At 38.5% G+C, this 19,394-nt stretch overlaps 1 protein-coding gene across 4 annotated transcripts in view; it reads right to left on the bottom strand.

Annotated features, from left to right (window-relative positions):
- Positions 1 to 19,394, bottom strand: part of CD200 (CD200 molecule) — a 75,772-nt gene that overhangs the window by 40,979 nt on the left and 15,399 nt on the right. For 2 of the 4 annotated variants that reach the window (XM_044941746.2, XM_044941752.2), the window contains one exon: positions 15,643 to 16,951. The exons of the other annotated variants lie outside the window; for them this stretch is intronic. In XM_044941746.2, coding sequence (XP_044797681.1) covers positions 16,944 to 16,951 — 8 coding nt within the window. In that variant the 3' untranslated portion in view covers positions 15,643 to 16,943. Of the gene's footprint in view, positions 1 to 15,642; positions 16,952 to 19,394 lie in introns of those variants that run through there. 4 annotated transcript variants of the gene reach the window in all.

Below are 19,394 nucleotides of genomic sequence, written 5' to 3'. Positions count from 1 at the left end.
CTGACTGACAGCCACTTTGAAAGACAGTTTGAAAGTTCCTTACAAAATTAAACATTCTGTTAACCATACGATCCAGCAGTGGCACTCATTCATGTTTACCCCAAGGAGCTGAAAACTTAAGTCCACACAGAAACTTGCACAAGGATGTTTATAGAAGCTCTATTTATAATTGACAAAACTTAGAAGCAACCGTGACGTCTTTGGTGAACGGAAAAACAAACTGAGGTCCATCTAGATGATAGAATATCATGCAATGCTAGAAAGAAATGAGCTGCTGCTGCTGCTGAGTTGCTTCAGTCATGTCCGACTCTGTGCAACCCCATAGACGGCAGCCCACCAGGCTCCCCCAACCCTGGGATTCTCCAGGCAAGAACACTGGAGTGGGTTGCCATTTCCTTCTCCAATGCATGAAAGTGAAAAGTGAAAGTGAAGTCGATCAGTTGTGTCCGACTCTTAGCGGCCCCACGGACTGCAGCCCACCAGGCTCCTCCTTCCATGGGATTTTCCAGGCAAGAGTACTGGAGTGGGGTGCCAAAGAAATGAGCTATCAAGATACAAAAAGACACAGAAGACACTTAAATGTATGTTACTAAGTAAAAGAAGTCAATATGAAAAAGCAACACATTGTATGGTTTAAACTATATGACATTCTGGAAAAAGTAAATGTATGAAGAGACTAAAGGACCAGTGATTGCCAGGGGTTGAGGGGAAACAGGGATGAAATGGTTGAGTACATAGGATTTTTTGGGTGTGAAACTATTCTATATGATGTATACTATATATAGTGTATGCAGGGCATTATACATCTATTGAAACCCATGGAAGGTACAGCACCAGTGAAGCCTAATGTGTAGTATGGACTTAGGGTGATAACGATGTTTCATTGTAGATTCTTCAACTGTAACAGATGTACCACTCTAGTGCAGAATGTTGATAGTTAGGGAGGCTGTATCTGGGGAGCAGGCAAAAATGGGAAACCTCATATCTTCTGCTCAATTTTACTGTGAACCTAAAACCAAAGTCTGTTTTTTAAAAAACAACAACACTAAAATGTAAAATCTAGAGACATGGGGTTCATCCCTGGGTCGGGAAGATCCCCTGGAGAAGGAAATGGCAACCCACTCCAGTATTCTTGCCTGGGAAATCCCATGGACAGAGGAGCCTGGCAGGCTATAGTCCATGGGGTCGCAAAGAATTGGACATGACTGAGCAACTAACACTTTTTCACGGGACACTAGTATGAAGGAAAAAAAAAAAAAAAAAGACTGTGTACACAGAGTCCGTCTGTGCCTTTAAAAAGATTTGCTTTATGAGTTTTCCAGAAAGCTGCCTGTTCCTCTTTTGAGTCCCTAAGGACGATCATAGGGACTTTCTTGTGCAAAAGGTGGAAAAAAATACAAAGGGTCTTCTCTGTCCCTTGGATGAACTAAAGCAGAAAATGCTGAAGAGGCCATTGAAACAGTGTTTCACATTTCCTGCTTTCCACTTAGGCATCCACTCATATTCTCTGAGTGACTCGTATATAAAGATACTGTTCTGGACACTGGAAATATAGGAGTGGACAAAACAGAAAGTTCACACTTGATGTATAGGAAACAGCAAATACAGACAAAAACCCTAATCTGTAAACCAACAGATGCCTGCCAGCAGCCAAGCTCCATGTGGTTCAACCCTGGTGACTGAGAAGTCACTGTGGAAGGGGTGGCAGGGGGAGGATGTGGGGCTTCCTGGGAGGGCCAGCAGCAGGATAGACCTCTGCCTGGTTTACATTTTATTCCATCTGAACATGTTTCTCCTGATTTGCTTCCTCCCATTCATGCTCTGACCCTGACCTCAGTGCAGATGGACATTCTCGCCTGTAAGGGGAAGAGGTCTGACTTGGTAGTGCCGCCTGCCAGGAAAGTCTACTAGGTTTAAAAGAGTGGGAAGGGGAAGGAGGGGCAATTGAGCTCTATTTACTGAGTCACAGAACTGGCACCAGGCTCTGCTGAAAGAAGTACAAATCACATCCTTGTTTTCCAAAAAGGCGCTGCCCATCAAAACCCCATCAGGGAAAAGAGTCTGGAAGAAGCCAGCCAGATTCATTTTTACCATAGCAAGTATGTGTATGTGCTTTGAAAATGGGAAGCATATTGAAGAGGGTTTTTATTTTTTTCTTCTTAGCTGCCTCTTGCATAGTTTTTCCAATTAAGGGATTTTGGCATCTACCTTCTTGGGGATCCCTAATTCATTCTCTCTGCTCCATTGAGAGTGAAGTTCCATGGTCCTCTGTAGACTGTTTCTCTCTCTAGCTCAACCTCTTTCTGTCCTGGCTTTCTCTCAGCCTCACTTTCATCAAAAAGATTTTTTTTTATAAGATCCATCTCAGACTGACAACAGTTGACTTCTTTTTTTGATCTCATAGAGGCTTTTGTGGACAGGAAACAGTACAGTAGCCTGTGTTATCACTGATGTTCTATCTACTACAGTTATAAACTGAAAACCTTGTTCTTCTTAAACGATTAAACACAATTGCAAAAATCTAGTAAATTAAGAATTTTAGATTGGAGTTAAGCACAGTATGTACTTTATTGTTAGATTAGCTTATACATTTCATGAACAAACAGTGCATAATCTTTCAGACACAACATACAAATTTATTATTTTATTTAAACATAAAATTCAACAAATGGATGTATAAAGCCATTAATTTGAATGTTTCTATATATTTGAACACATTTTATAGACCTGGTTACTTACATTCCTATAAATATTTCCATCTATATTCACATTTCATATAGTGGATTTCCTTGTGAGCAGCTGAGAAAGCAGATATGCAAACCCCATAAACAAAACCTTCCTAAACAGATACACAACTATAGTAAACCTAATTATAACAAAAACTTATGCAGATGATCCTTGAATAACACAGGCTTGCCCTTCATGAGTCTATTTATATGTGGATTTTTTTCAGTAAATACACACTGTAATACTACATGGCTGGTTGAACCATGGATACAGAACTGAAGATAAAGCGAGGTGGGGGAGGGGGTCAGTTCCCCTAATCTCCTTGTTGTTCGGTGGCCAACTATATATTTACATATGATTCTCATAAGCATTTCAAAATCTTAAAGCCTAATTTAGTAAACTTCTAATTTAGTAAATCACATTATCTCAGGTATTGAAAATTGACTATAAATATAAATGGGTAAAATACTTTAAGTGTCTCAGTAAAAATCATTTGTCTACTATGTTCAGTTCAGTTTCTCAGTCGTGTCCAACTGTTTGAGACCCCATGGACTACAGCACGCTAGGCTTCCCTGTCCATCACCAACTCCCAGACCTTGTTCAAACTCATGTCCATTAAGTTGGTGATGCCATCCAAACATCTCATCCTCTGTCATCTCCTTCTCCTCCCGCCTTCAATCTTTCCTAGCATCAGGGTCTTTTCTAATGAGTCAGTTCTTTGCACCAGGTGGCCAAAGTATTGGAGCTTCAGCTTCAGCATCAGTCCTTCCAATGAATATTCAGGACTGATTTCCTTTACGATTGACTGGTTGGATCTCCTTGAACTCCTTGGACTCTCTACTCTTGAGAGTCCCTTCTCTCTTCTTCAACACCACAGTTCAAATGCATAGTCTACTATGTTAGTTTCCTATACACATCTTTAATATAAGTACATGCAAAACAGTAAAATGATTTTTTAAACTTGATATATTTGCATTAAAATAAAAATTTGCAGAAACAATGTCATATTTAGTTTTTCAGCATCCATGTGTTTATTTCTTGGTACAGTCCTAGGCTTGCAAATCATTTATTTAAGTAGAACAGAATCATGATTCGAGGCCCATCATAGTAGCTGAAATTATTTACTCAGAGTCCTTGATCAAACATTTTATACCATAGCTCAATTGATAAAGAATCTGCCTGCAACGCTGGAGACAGGTTTGATTCCTGGGTTGGAAAGACCTCCTGGAGAAGGAAATGGCAGTATTCTTGCCTAAAAAATCCCCATGGACTGAGGAGCCTGGCAGGCTACAGTCCATGGGGTTGCAAGAGTCAGACATGACTTAGCAACTAAACCACCACCACTATGGGTTTGGGGTTATTGGTCATTGGTCAAGGAATTAAAACTTGGAAGGTATAAACCAATACAAGTCCAGTTCAGTTCAGTTCAGTCACTCAGTCATACCAAAAAAGATTCAATTCAGGTATACAGGGTAAGACTCTTTTCATGGCTTCTGCTATGTCAGTGGAAAATCCACTGCATCAATTTCATGTATTTTGTAAGTCCTAGTCCTCTTTTCAGTATCACCCTTACCCAGATTTTATGTTTACTTACAACATTTTATCACGTGATTTAAAGAAATGAATACTGTAACACCTATCCAAATTTCAATCTCTCTGCTTCCTGATGGGAATAAATACAGTTGTGCAATATTGTATATTTTATTGCTTTAGCAACCACTATTATTTAAGTTGGGCAAGGCAAGAAATGAGGACATAAATGGAGTAAAGTTCAATGAAACTATGCATATTGGCTCCCTATAACTACTGTAACAAAGTACCACAAAGTGAATTGCTTATTCTCTCAAGTTCTGGAGGTTAGCAATCCAAATTTCAGTCAGCAAGGCCATACTTTCTCTGACATCTGTAAGGAATAATCTTTGATGCCTCTTCTCCTCTAGCTTCTGGTGGTTTGCTAGCGATCTTTGGCATTCCATGACTTGCAGATGGATCACTCTAATCCTTTGTCTTCACATGAGGTTCTCCCTCTGTCTCTGTCTCTTCTTGGTGTTTTTTTTTATAAGGACACTAGTCATATTAAATTAGAGGTACACCCAACTTCAGCATGACCCCGTCTTAACTAGTTGTATCTTCAATGACCCTATGCCCAAAGAAATTCACTTTCTGAAGGACCAGGGGTTAGGACTTTAACATACAAATTTTTCTTTGGAGGACACAGTTCTTTATATAACACCATGGTAGAACCAGTGGCTTGTAGATACTGGTCATGTGAGGCAGAGTCTCTCAATCCTGGCACTGTTGACAATTGAACTGGATAATCCTTTGCTGTGGAGGGCTGTCTTGTGCATTATATGATGTTTAGCAGAAAACCTCTACCTGCTAGATGCTGGTAACACTCTCCTAGCTGTGAGAACCATAAATGTTTCCAGACATTTCCAATGTCTCCTGGGGGTTGGAGGGTAGAGATCAAGTTGCCTCCATTGAAAACCACAGATAAAGGATAATTAATGTTGGACTACTTGAGAGGAAAAAGAAAAAACAGGAACAATAAGAGGCTGTCTTATGGCAGTGGGAAGTGTAAAATGGGAAAAGGAAGTCATGAAGCATAGCAGTTTTGTGATAACAGAGATTAGGATGTGATCATAGGAGTGTGTGCCTTAAGTAGGAATGAGAACTAGGTTAGTAGAGGGAAAGAGGCCAGGGAATGAAAGAATCATCTATACACATATTGATATAATCAATAATTATGACAGAAGTAGTTTTGGAGACCAATGACTGAAACTAAAATCTTTAAGGAATGAAGGGTAGTTACTTGATAAAGGTAATGATTATATACAAAAGAGGAGAGGTTCATAAATTATCTGATGATTTGAGACTTAATAAAGGGGTTTTTAATGGAGCCAAAAAGGAAAGCGACTTGGAAGTGGCAACAAGGAACACAAATGATACCTCCCCACATCACAGCCCAGTCCAGGGATACAAGGAAAGCAAAACCAAAGCACAGGGCTTCAAGGAAATGCTGTTCTCAAAAGGGCACCAGGTTCAATAAGTGCAGAAGATAAAAAGAAACTTTTAGAAAAAAAGGTTGAGGATGTAGGGGAGTTTGCTGGTTATTAGTCATATGTTCCAGGGAATAGAGTTGAAGGCTTTCAGGAGTTGGTGATTGGTAGGAGGCATGGCCAGGAATGGGAATTCACAGAACCAGAATTTAAAGGTTAGATACAGGAGGATGTGCTGGAAAGTTAAGAGAAAATATCAAGAGCACATAGCATTATAGATGATAATAGAAGAGAAATTTTAAAGAAAAGAGAATCTAATGTGAGATACTGTAAGAAGAGGTGAAAGATATTCATTGAACTTGATGATATAAGGGTCACCAGAGTCCTTCCAGAAAGGAAAAATTTGCTGACAATTTTAGAGGATGGTGGAGTTATCTCACCATCTACCCATGAAGCCCAGGTTAAAACTTCTACTATTGCAGAAACCAGTAATTGAGAAACCAAGCACCACACTCGGAGTGTTGGAGAACTCAGGATTATTACACCAGCAGGCCCAGAGGAGTTAATACTCTAAACTCTGAGCCCCGAACAAAGGAGTTACAGAGTTTTTATACACAGACAGGCATGATTAAGTGGGTTTGCAGGTTTGCAGGGGCTGGGCGATTGCAAAGAGGCAGGACAAGGGTGAGTGAGATAAGCTCCAGTTCCTAGCATTGTGAGTCCCCACTTTCTGAGACTTACGTGATCCAGACTTTGCAAGGAGCAAGATGAGTTACAGAGGCAGGAGCAGGAGGTTATGTAAAATTTTAACTTTTCCTCTTCACTATGTGGCTTCCAAAAAGTCATCTAATCAGTAATCTACGTGGGCTCAAATTATTTCCTCAAAAATAAGGAAAATTTTTAGTGACTTTAAGGCTAACTGCAGGGCTTCCCAGGGGGCTCAGTGGTAAAGAAACAACTTGCAAGAGGTATGGGTTTGATCCCTGGGTCAGGAAGTTCCCCTGGAGAAGGAAATGGCAACCCACTCTAATATTCTTGCCTGGAGAATTCCATGGACAGAGGAGACTGGCAGGGCTATACCGTCCATGAGGTTGCAAAAGGGTTGGACCTGACTTAGTGGCTAAACAACAAGGCTAATTGCAATTATATGAGTTTTGTGTCCTCAGGTAGGCTCGTGGCCCAAAATAAGAGGTCATCAGAAAATAAAGAAGAAAGCCTGTAAGAAAGTCTGTTCCTCTACAAGTGTAGAAAGCATCAGATGAATCAGCTTTAGGGAGATGATTGCATAGTTATGATGTCTGCCAGATATCCCCAATCTATTTTCCAAGCATGATCAACATTGACTTCCTCTGGCCATAGAAACTAATCTTCCTGTTTGGAAACAGAGATAATGGACAATGATCTGAATAAAAGCTGGGTATTCCTGAGAAGTGATTCCAGAAAACTGTGGTGAGAAATACGTAAATCCGAGTCCCAGTTCCATTCAGTGGACTCTCTTCCTCCGGACCCTTCACCTGCTGAACCATTATTTGAATTGCCAGAGGCTAAGAATTTTATAACCCTGGCCTTGATACTCTTGAGCAATTCCAACACTTACGAAGTTCATTCTTTTACTTTCTCCAAGTTGGTTCTAGCTCTCTTCTTGGGATTTTTGTATTCTTTTCCTGGAGCTGCTATCACAAATTACCATGAATTCTGTAGCTTAAAACAACATAAATTGATTCTCTTGCAGTTCTGGAGGCTAAAAGCCCCAAAGCAAGTTTGCCCACCGGGCTACACTCCCTCCAAAGCATTTGTGGGCTATATGTTATTTATCTATTCTAGCTTTTGGTGGTTCCAGGCATTCCTGGGCTTATCATCACATTACTCTGGTCTCTGCTTCCATGGTCACACTGCCTTCTCTTCCCTTCTATATGTATGTCTTGTGAAGGTACTTTTCATTAGATTTAGGGCATGCTGAGATAATCCAGGATGATCTCATCTCAAGATCCTTATCTGAAATCACACTGGCACAGACTTATTTTCCAAATAATATCACATTCTTAGGTTCTAGGGACATGATGTGAACCTCATTATCTTACAGAAGAGTGAAGTGGACTCTTTCAGAACACCAAAGGCTGGATTTATGTAGTAATTCCTGGAGAATTTCTCCAAGTTTTGATCAAAGTGAAGTGAAGTGAAGTGAACTCGTTCAGTCATGTCCAACACTTTGTGACCCCATGGACCGTAGCCTACCAGGCTTCTCCATCCATGGGATTTTCCAGGCAAGAGTACTGGAGTGGGTTGCCATTGCCTTCTCCATTACATCAAAAATTTATATCACATCCTGCTTTTTTTTTTTCATGTAGTTATGTCTAGTTTTGCCAGTTTCTAATTGGAAAAATTACTTAGTCTTCCCAAACCTCCAGGATTTTTGTTGTAGTTGTTATTGTTGTTTTTGTGGTGGTTGTTGTCAAATAGAATAATGATACCCTTTCATAAGGTCATTGTGAATATTAAATGACATAATGTATGAACATTAATCAGCACTATGCCGGGCAAAATATCACACAACTCAATGTTAAGTATTATTATTATTCTTTTATAGTACTTTGAAGTTTTTAATGTGCAACCAGTGATTCTTCTGATTTAATACTATAATCCCACAGTTGGGTAGGTATTATGTCAGGAGACCTAGTCTTAGCAAGATACTACCACAACATTAGTTTAAATATTGATTTTTACTTGTCCCTTCTCTTCTCCAAAGTGACTTGAAGCAGTTTCAAAATATATATACTTAAAAAGTGAATTGGGAAAATCAACCAAGTGAAAGGTAAGTATTCATATCAACCATGATGATAAATTCAAATCCCATCATTTGAGTGTCATCGTTGGCTCTTATAGGAATTCTGTAGTGGCTCTGGCTCTGAAGGATGGCAAAATAATGGGTTAATTATTTTTTATGTCTCTTCTTCCCCCGTTTTTACTCTTCTGTACTTTATAATTTTCTATAATTAATATGTCTTTATTATTTTTATAAACAGAAAGAAGTTCTTAATTGAACTTCTTGATAGTCAAGGAAAGAGGGCACATATATAGTAAAATCAGAAAGGAGGGAGTGTGTAATTTCCTTTGGGAAAATCAGTTTTTCTAGTGTTGTACTTTTAACTCAGCATCATTTCTCAGCAAATACATTGACAATGCCCGCAGATGCTTCTTGCGGCATTGATCAAAAAAAACAGAAGGCGTACATGATTCCGTAATGGACTAAGATTATGCAGTCCCTAGACAATCACTCCTAAAGATCACTGTGAAGAGAGCCCAAGAGTAAGTGAGAAAAGTGGGTCTGGTTCATTGGTACTGAGTCTGAAAATGTGCCCAGGGCTGGCTATAACAGTTTGGAGTATCTGGGGATGATAAGTATGTGTTTAAAATTTTGCAATAATATTGTGTGTAGTATAACTCCAGAGATGATGAAGTACCTGGTCTAGATGGGTGGCCTTTAGCCTGTAGCCACTTTAAAAGCTGGAACATTATAGTCATTGAGGGAAGCTCTAGTCATTGGAAGATTAAAAGCAGACCACTTGAGATTATATTTCCATTGATAAAGATCTAGAGTAATTCAGTGTTGTTGATTGAGGAAGATTTTAATTGAAAAACAGATGAGAATTCAGCAGAGATGAATAAACTATGAAAATACAGGTGATGATATTATTCTTGTTCAGAGGAAAGTATTCCCTCAAGTAGCCCATTAGTAGCAAAGTTGGAATCCAATTCTTTTTAAAATTTGATTTATGAGTTTTGCAAACATATACAAAAGTAGAGAGAAGAGTATGAATACTCTCAATTTCAACAGTTTATCTACATATGGCCAATCTTATTCCCTATAATCCATATCCAAGATATCATTACATATGTAATGATGTGGAATCAAAATATAAAATTGAATTATAATAAGTACATTTATAAATTTTATTTCCAATTCATGACATCATGAATTTTCGTAAGTTATTTTAAATACACACAGGAAGGTTTATTTTGTCTATCTTTAAGTTTTAAATTTCTCCAGGAAAAGAATTTTTCCCATGCTTTCCTCGGCAACTATGTCTCAGGACCTGGGACAGCTGGGTGGTTGAAACAGCTCTTAGTAAATGCTACCCACTGAAAGATACATGGTGCTGTTCTGATCACCAAAAATATAACTAGCAGAATATGGATCAAATAGCAAAGATAAATGCAGCATTTGTAACAGCTCTATGGTCAGAAAACTATACATACTGTATGGGTACAAAAGCCAATTATCACAACTGCATCTAATGATATCATCACCTTTATTCCATCTCTTTGTTCAAGAAACCAAGTCAAACACAAATCCCAAACTTGTGAAATCACTTGTTTTCTTTCTCTTCATCTTTTTACCATTTTTGTAATGTTCTCTCTTAATATGTTTTGCTTTTGAAAATTGATGACTGGAAATTCATTCAAGTCTGACTTTATGAGTGTTAGTTTTACATGTGATTCTTGGGGCCTTTTTAATTTTTATTTTAAACCTGATATATCTCAAAAATTGCCCCTCCTTAACCAAGAATTTGCGTGTTTGCCCTCCCTGTCTCTTTGTCTGTCTCTCTCTCTTATCAACATTCACCTCCAAAATTACCTTAGCTGAAAATAATCAAAATTCCTCTAGTCAGGGGAAAAAATTTTCCAGAATTTAAGCATCAGGTCAAAACTACATATTATCTATCAAACCAGATGTTTACCTATTCACTGCCAAAGAAGCTGGAGGAACATCAAACCCCAGTAATGGGAATAGCTTTGAATCTCATGCAGAGGGAGGCGATACAGGAAAGTTTGGGTTTCCAGTAAGCTCTGCGAGCCAGCAAATATCTTTAAACTTAGGAAATGGTTTTTCTTGGCTAAGCAGATCGCCTCAGGCTGTGTAAGAACCTTTTGTCTGTAATTACAGAAGGAGTTCCAGCTCCAGGTTCTTTCAGGTGTCCCAGTAAAGGAGTGAAACTTAGTGATTTTAGTGAATCAGGTGGAATTCTGAGGCCTGTTTCCTTATCTCTAAAAGCTCTTTTAATTCTGCCTTTCCATGATTGTCACACAGTTTCTTGCAATGCCTTTTGGCATGCATCAGGAAATGTCAGCTTACCCAGGGCATGTCAGTCGGTTCTTGAGGTCTCAGGAATGGTTGCTGACCTTTGTTTACACAAGATGGCGGCTACTCGTGATGCTTTGGGGATAGGAGCCTGTCAAATCAAACACAGCTTGGTAGGCCTGGAGTTCCCTTGAGGAATACATTCTCTCTTTCCAAGGGATTTGTAGATTAAAGTTAGCTCTAAGACAAAGTAGAGAAAAGCATCTCCTTCTCCCAAGTGGTTCCAACCAAGCTTGGGCAGCTGCAAAACTAGCTGTGTCTCTCGGCAACTCACTGGGACAAGGGAAAAGGGAGATAAAATTCTAAGCCACCTTTGAGCTGTATGCTGTATTTCATGAACACTGGCCTGGACCAGTGCTACCCACCCCTAATGATATCAATGGGTTTCCACCCAACTGGTCACTGTTTCTGAAATTTTAGTGCTTCCTGACGTTTCTTAACTAGAAACCACATGGTTTATTCATCAATATACTACTTAAAAGCACTTAATTAAAGCCATTGATGTTTACAATAGTGTCAATATTTACAATATTACAATAAGAAGGGAAACCAAGATGAATACACGTTTAGGGGATTATTACATACAATGCTAAATAGCAACAGCAGATCCAGAATCACATGGTATCTGAAGTGCATCATCAGGGCAGCTAGGCTTCACTGACTTTTGCCCTTGAATTACAAAGTGAAAGCTACTTTCAGGAAAACACAACTTGCTTTTTGAGTTCCAATTCTTTGATTTGAGCACTCCCCTCTCTAGGCTCACATGATTTAGGTGAAAAGCATCTAAATATCTGTTGAATTCTCTGGAACCTTTCAAATCCTAGAAAGGTCTTTCCATTATGGCATAATATCAAATCTGGTAAAGCAACATAATTCTATGGAGAGCTTTCAGGCGTATCAATTTTCGCATTCTTTTTAAGAGTTGGAGGGCTCTCTGCCATCTCTGATGGCAGATGGTGGCTGCTAACACTCTGGAACAAAGTGGCAAAACTGTATTCAGAAAGCTGATACCCAGTAGAAAAGATTTTAACTTTTGTGGATTTTTATTCTTTTGGGTTTTGTTTTGTTTTAATAGAGTGCCAACATGATCAAGGGCTACAAGGGCTTTCTCCCTGGCTTACAGAAAACCACCTTCTTACTGACCAGATTCACTTTGCCTGAATCGCAACAAGTCAAAATGCTAAGATACTGACTTTTGTGTGTTCAGTTCTTTTGGTCATATCCTCAGCACAAAGAAAGGCCATGTCATCCTGGATTAGGATCCCTGCTTATTTTGAAACAAAGCCCAATAGGTTTTCTCTCTGTTCAGCCAGCTTCTACTGCCAGCACTCCTATTTCCACCTCACCCCCGCATCCACTTCCAGACAAGGGTGGAGCCGACTGTGAGAAAGAACTAGGAGCAACTGAGGATATGAGACCTGTGGTGTTTCAGTGTGGATTTTGAGGTCCCAGAGCAGACATGTTTCAGCAGTAAGCTTGCACATGTTGAGAGCTATACTCCTTCTCACTTGAGCCTTTACAGATACTCAGTAAGACAAACTTGGTGCACTCCCAATTTATAGTTGAGGACATGTAAATTCAGAGATATTAAGTGACTGGTCAAAGATCACACATTACTGAATATCAGGGATGAAATCTAAACACCATTCTTTTGGTTCTAAATCCATTATACTTGTCTCTATGCTTCATGACCATCAATTTCTAAAAGTCCTCTTCTATTCTCTAGTTCAGTCGTATTCTCTCATAGGGCAGGAGGGATGCTCCAGTGCAAAGTTGTTTAAACTACTCCTCCCTCCCTCCCCTAATGTATTGTCACAAAATTGATTTGCTCAAGAAATATTCCTTGGCCGATTATACTAAGTGCTAGGGAAAAGCAAGCCAACAGATTAAAACCTCTGCCCTCATGAAGCTTATGATCTATTGGAAGGTGACAGATAATAAACAAAATAAATGAGTAAAGCAGATAGCATGCTAGATAGTGATGGATGCAAGGGAGAAAAATGAAGCAGAAGAGGGAGAGAGAAAGGGTTTGTTGGGGAAGAGGCTTATGTGGCCACCTTCAGGAAGAACATTCTATGCAGAGAGGAGAGTTAAGTGCCATGGTTTTCTGGTGGAAATCTGTCTAAATATTGGTGAAATAGCAAGAAAAGGGTAGTGTGGCTGGCAGAGTATAAACAAGAGAAAGAGCAGTAGAAGGTGATTTTAGAGTATCAGGGAGCCCAGTCATGGAGGGCCATAAAGCCCATGTAAAGACTTTGGCTTCTTCTCTAAATAAGATGGGAAGCACTTGGAGATTTTGTGCAGAAGAATGACAAGATCTGTCTTGACCTATATTTTAAGACAGATATGAGAATAGTCTGAAAGGGGAAGAAAGCAGAAGCAGGGAGATTAGTAAAGCTATGTCAATATATCTACTACCATGTGTAAAATAGCTAGCTAGTGGGAAGCTGTTGTATAGCACAGGGAACCAGCTCGGTGCTCTAGGATGACTGAGAGGGGTGGGATGTGGGGGGAGAGGGGTTGGGAAGGAGGCCTGAGAGGGAGGGGATATATGTATACTTATGGCTGAGTCACATTGTGGTACAACAGAAACCAACACAACAAAGCAGTTATCCTCCAATTAAAATAAATTTTTAATTTTTAAAAAATAAATTAAAAAAAAGGAAAAAAAGCTATTAATATGTCAACAGTCTATGAGAACGAGAATGACACTTTGGGCCAGGTGGTAAGATTAGAGGCAAGCGTTAGATTCTAAGTATACTGAAAGAGCAAATAGGAATATACTGACAAATAGGATATCGGATGAACACAAGTATAAGTGGAGGGAAGAGAGAGGGCACTGGGCAGGAAGTCTGGGATTCTGAGTTGGAGCTTTAGTCCCATCTTATGTCCATAGGATCACAAAGAATTGGACATGATTTAGTGACTGGACAGCAATAACATGTCTTCAGTGTTACCCAAAGAAAGTCACTGAAAAACTTAGGGCATCATTTTTCACACTTATAAAAATGGGCTTGAAAACCTTCTCCACCTCACAAGGTTCAAATGTATATGATGTCTATGCAAGAGCTGGCTTGCTTACAACTGAATCACAGCGCTGTGTGACCTTATCCAAATTCATTAGCCTAAGTGACTGTGGTGAGGAGACTGAAGTCAAATCTGGAGCATTTTGAGAGCAAATGAAAAAAAAAATTACAGTTGTCAGGAATTACTTTAGGAAGCTTTATTTTTAGAAAGTTAAATCTCTTTCTCGATGAGCTAAATAACCATAGAAGAAAGTTGGTTAACAAGAAAACTCTTTTAACCAAAGCCTCATAGTCCCTGGCCATCATGTGGTTTTTGTATTTTTTGTATTCTTTGAACTTGTATGCGTGAAATGTTACCTAGTTGGTAGTTAAAAAGTTCCAACCCCTCCCCCCACATTCTCATCTTGAAGTTTAGTTCTATTTAAGCACAGAAAACTTCTTTTACTTTCCCTTATCTCTGAGCTCATTTACCATCACCCTGGAAAGTTTATAAATTTTTACTGCCAAGAAAATTTTTTGATTCAGTTATTCTAAGTGACTCAAATGTTTACAACTTTCCCAACCTTGATTAAATATACAAAGCCCAAACTGTCTTTTTCTAATTCACAAATTCAGAAAAAGCTCTCCTAATTGAAAGGGTCAGGATGAGTTAAGGGGGACCTGGTGGGCCCCTCCCAAGAGCAAGAGGACAGCATTCACAGGTTCTCCACTCAATCTGCCTTCTCGGAATCAGGCACTCTGAGCTATGCCTTCCACCACCTCTCTTCACTTTCTATGACCCTCCCAAGTCTTTACCATCAAAGTCTATCAATTCTAAGTCCAAGTCTCTCAATATCCTCCAAAGTAACTGATTAGCCATTTAATACATCAATTTAATTATTAGGAAGAAGGGTTAGGCCAAGGCTTCTTTGCAGGGGAATTCCCAGAAAGGTAATGGCCTAAATAAAATTTTGGTGGAATGCTTAGGCACTGTGAAGATAGCTATTTCATAAAGGAGTGCTTTGGGCACTCACGAAATCTCATAAGATGGTCTCCTTCTTTGCCTATCCTTTAAGTGAGCAGTCCTTAAAATTGCCCTTGAGACCATTTCAGGGGCTCCACAAAGTCAAAACTACGGTCATAATCACACCAATTCCTTATTCTTGATTCTCTTACAAATGTGTTGTGGAGCCTTCCAGAAATTACCTGATGTATAATGTTACTATCAGTCTGATGACCCAATGAAATGTATGCTTGTAGGTTTTTGTTTTTAAAATGTATTGGTTTTAATATCAAATATGGTAAATATCAACAGACATAATTTGCTATATAAGAAAGCTCTTTGGGGTCCTAAGTAAAGGGGCCCTGAGACCTTTAAATGTTTGGAACTACTGCTTTAAGTTACAAGATCTGATCTGGCAATTGAGATGCCAGAATATAGCAAAATCAGAAGCAGGATATTAAGTCCTACCAAATTCAAAGCTGTGTGAGCTAATTCATTTGAAAAGGTTAGTATCTAAAAGTAAAATCAAAACAGCATATATAAGGAAGTGCTCCAAAACTGACCGGGTCATATCACCAACATGAAGGAGCTCTCACTGGTTAGAAAAGGACATCTGACTTGTGATGTTGTGAGAAATCAGAAATGTCAACAGCATCTTTTAGAAGACTAAGAGAGAGGGGGGAGGGCTTCACACACAGAGGGATAATATAAGTATTATCATTAATGTCCACATTTTCCACATTCCCCAAGAGAATATCATGAACCAAATAGTTAGACACTTTTAATTATTTAGTATATTAATACAAATATATGAAATAATACATAATTAAATAACATACGAAAAGTTTATTAAATATATAAATATTCAATACAACAATAAAGACAACTTAAGTTTTAGTTTCTAGGTCACTGGATACAGACAAGAAAGCAAAAGATACTGAAAAGGTCACCAGCTTGGTCCAATGATGATTTAGAGTTCAAAACTGTTCCACTAGTTAAAACAATATGTTTATGACAAAGGAATTTGTACAGCCATACATGCTTCCTCTGCTATTGTGATAAGTTACTTTATAAGAAAAAAAGTTGGGGGAGGCAAAGCATTTGATTTAACTGACTGCTATTCATAAAACTTTCTAAACACCTCTTTTCATAATATATTTCATTACACTAGGTTGAATTTAGAATGATTAAAATAGGGCTGGGTCATATTATGAGACAAATGGATGAGAAATGCATGCTTTTTAAAAAATGCAAGCTGCTGTCTAAGACTAACAATATTTTGTCTGCTATAAAAACAGATAAGCCAAGTTAAGGTTGCCAATATTACTTCACAATAAATTGAGTTCCACTTCCATTGTGGTAACATCACAGAAGTACATAAAGAAGAGCAGTGAAACTGAGACTTCTAGAAAGACCAGTTAATAGCAAACACAGTAAGCAGGCAGTGGACAAGATACCCAGTGATGAGGAAATAGACTTATGGACCAAAGAAGAAGGGAAGAAAAGATGGCATATCCACAGAAAGGCAAAAGGCAGTCTCAGAAAAGTTCTTTGGTCCCTACCTTCCTGTATTCTTCTTTCATTTCTTTTCTCTTTATTTATCTTTTTTTTTTTCTTTCCTGGAATTGCATCTGTTTTTAGAGCAGAATGGAAAATTATTTGGTCCAACTTCTTAACTTTCTGGATGCGAATGTGAAAGTTCATTGAGATATGATTAACACAGAGTTGCCACCAGTTGGAGTCAAAGTCAACCTCCGAGCGGTGGCTCCTGGCTCCAAGTCCAGTATCCTTTCAACAGCACAACACTGCATCGTTTTACAAAACCAAGTCCTACAACAGACCTGAGAGGTAAAATGACTTCCTCTGGGAACTCACAGAAGCACTGGGTGGCCTACATGGCAGTGGAAAGTCTTGAAATTCTTGGGCCTTTGACTCCCATTTTTTTTTTTTTTTTTTTTTTTTTTTTGCTCTTTTAGGTTCCTTGGAGAATGACCCTCTTTCTTCTGCTTGCCTCCTGAGTCAGATTCAAGTAGACCAGGAAATAACTGTCAGGGTTCTGTGCGACTCCTCTAGGGCTCTGGGTAAAAGAAAGATCAAGATACGAACTTTGAAAATCTATAATTTCTATTCTAATAGATTTTCAGAAGATAGATAATAGAAGGACCAATAAACACAGAATTCTCCAGTGAATATTTCATCAGCAGAGGAGGAAGTAGATACTGCTGACCCAGTGTGCTGTGAGGCACTGTGACTCTCTTTAAAAGGATATGAGTAGTTCTAGGAAATAATAGCTTACCATTCTTAAGCAATGGAGAAGGAAATGGCAACCCACCCAGTATTCTTGCCTGGAGAATGCTGTGGACGGAGGACCCTGGTGGCCTGCCATCTATGGGGTCACACCGAGTCGGACACGACTGAAGCAACTTAGCATGCATTCTTAAGCAAGATTGTACTTGCTTAATAACACATGTAAGACTACAAGTAAAAGAGCAGGCTCAAGAATTCCAAATGATCCACATGTATTTTATTTATAAGACCTTGAGCTTTGTTTCCTGTGGATACTCACTTATTGGACATCAAGGTGGGAACGGTCACAAACTAGACAGATGGAGGCCCTTACAAGACTATTAGCTTTCTAGCCCTTAAACTGGGAGAAGGTGGGCCTCCTTACAAGGCAGGCCAACAGTGAAGTAAAAGGTCTGGGATTTTATCTTGGCTCCAAATCTCACTCTCTCTGTAATCTTAAGTAATTCTTTACTGGAACCCAAAGTTTTGCATGTTTTAACTGTGTCATCATTTCTAATACCAGTGATCTGTTCCATGGTGAAAGACACAGAGCAGCTCAGGCAAGAATGCCCAGACTTTCAGGTCTGTTAACCACCTACTTTATGATTGGATTTTGTTCTGACATTTTGATATGATGGGTGGCATTGGTACCTATTCACACGTAAAATTTTATAGACAGATAGCCTTGGGATGCAAGATTTCTCCTAGCAGTTCTAACCTAGATTGTTCAATAATAACTGCTTCACACTTTTCTCATTTAAATCATCCCTTCTTCTACTTGAAACTATAATTACACTGGGATGGGCTGAGAGTTACCACTCAGCCAGCCTTCATCTGGGAAGCTTAAGTACAATTATTAGTAAAGCAAAGATTTTTATTTTTTTTGGAAACATGTATCTTTTATATTATTCTTCCAATTAATCTCCAATTTCAGCATCACCAATTATTTACTGAGTACTGCTGTTATTTGATAGAGTTCTAAGCTTAAAATAGGAGAAAATGACTTGATTCTACCCAGGATATAGTGTTTCGCTAACATTGCCATTATCATCATTGCAGAGAACCCATTTATAAGATTAGGTTATTGTGAAGCCAAGTGGGAAAAATCAAAGTAAGTATATAGATATGAGTTTAAATAAATCACTTTTACCTGACATAGTTAGATATTTTGAAGAAAAATGAAGTTTGGAATATGCATTTCACATGATTGTCTAAGTCTTCTATTGGTTTCCAATTCAACCGTGACCCAAACAATAGAAGACTGCTACTGACAATAAAAATTTCTAAAAATTAGGTGATTATCCATGATAATATGCCCCAAAGTGAAGTTGTTTCTGAGAAGCTTGTAATCATTGGTGGTTTGGCTAATGAGAAATAAAAGATTATTCTTAACCTCAAACTTAATGTTTTTGTAGTATATGTAAGGGGCAAATTTATGACATCAACTGGGTTTTAATAGAAAAAAATTATCAAGAAATTTCCATAGGAAATTTTAATTTCTTTTCACTTTCTATTTAGTAATACAATACTGATTCATAAAAGAAAAAAAAACATTCTTTGAAAACCTATTAATCTATTATCATATTGTTGTAGTCTCATGGGAAATAACTGTGATGATCTCACTAGGAATGGTGCAAAGAGAAACTGCCTCTAACTCATCAAACCTTCCTCAGAGAACAGTTTTACTGTTGGAAAAAACCCAACGTAACACTCTCTGGCATTACACCAAATCACAGGAAAAGCGGCCTGACTTCTCTATGAGAAGAACATCTGTCATTAGAGATTACCCCTCTGTCTACAACCTGTAAATTTGCTTATATTTTTGTGAGCAATAAATCAGTGATTTTAATCTACAATAAATACTTTTGATCATTTATCTAACAAAGATTTGAACTTAACAGACTTTTCTTACCAGATTTGTCTTACTACTGGCAGCTCCATGGAGATGATTCTTTGTCTGCTCATATTTAATAAGCTCAAAAACTAATTCACCTCTACTTTTTCTTTCCCCACAAACTGATCACACTCACACACACACACACACACACACACACACACTCTCACTCTCAGTTCCCCCTCTCCACTTCCATTTCTGTTCACATGACCATTTTTTCAGATCACTGAGGTCCAGAATCTTGGGGTCATTTTGACTGATCATATTTCCCTGTCCATCCAAAAGTTTTATGTTTCAGAAGATAATAGAAAGAAAAAGAGAGGAGAAAAAAACACAAAGT

The sequence above is a fragment of the Bubalus bubalis genome, chromosome 1 (assembly GCF_019923935.1).
Source record: "Bubalus bubalis isolate 160015118507 breed Murrah chromosome 1, NDDB_SH_1, whole genome shotgun sequence".
Lineage (NCBI taxonomy): Eukaryota > Metazoa > Chordata > Mammalia > Artiodactyla > Bovidae > Bubalus > Bubalus bubalis.
The sequence above is the reverse complement of the archived record's forward strand: the minus strand, read 5'-3'. Positions and strand labels throughout refer to the sequence as shown.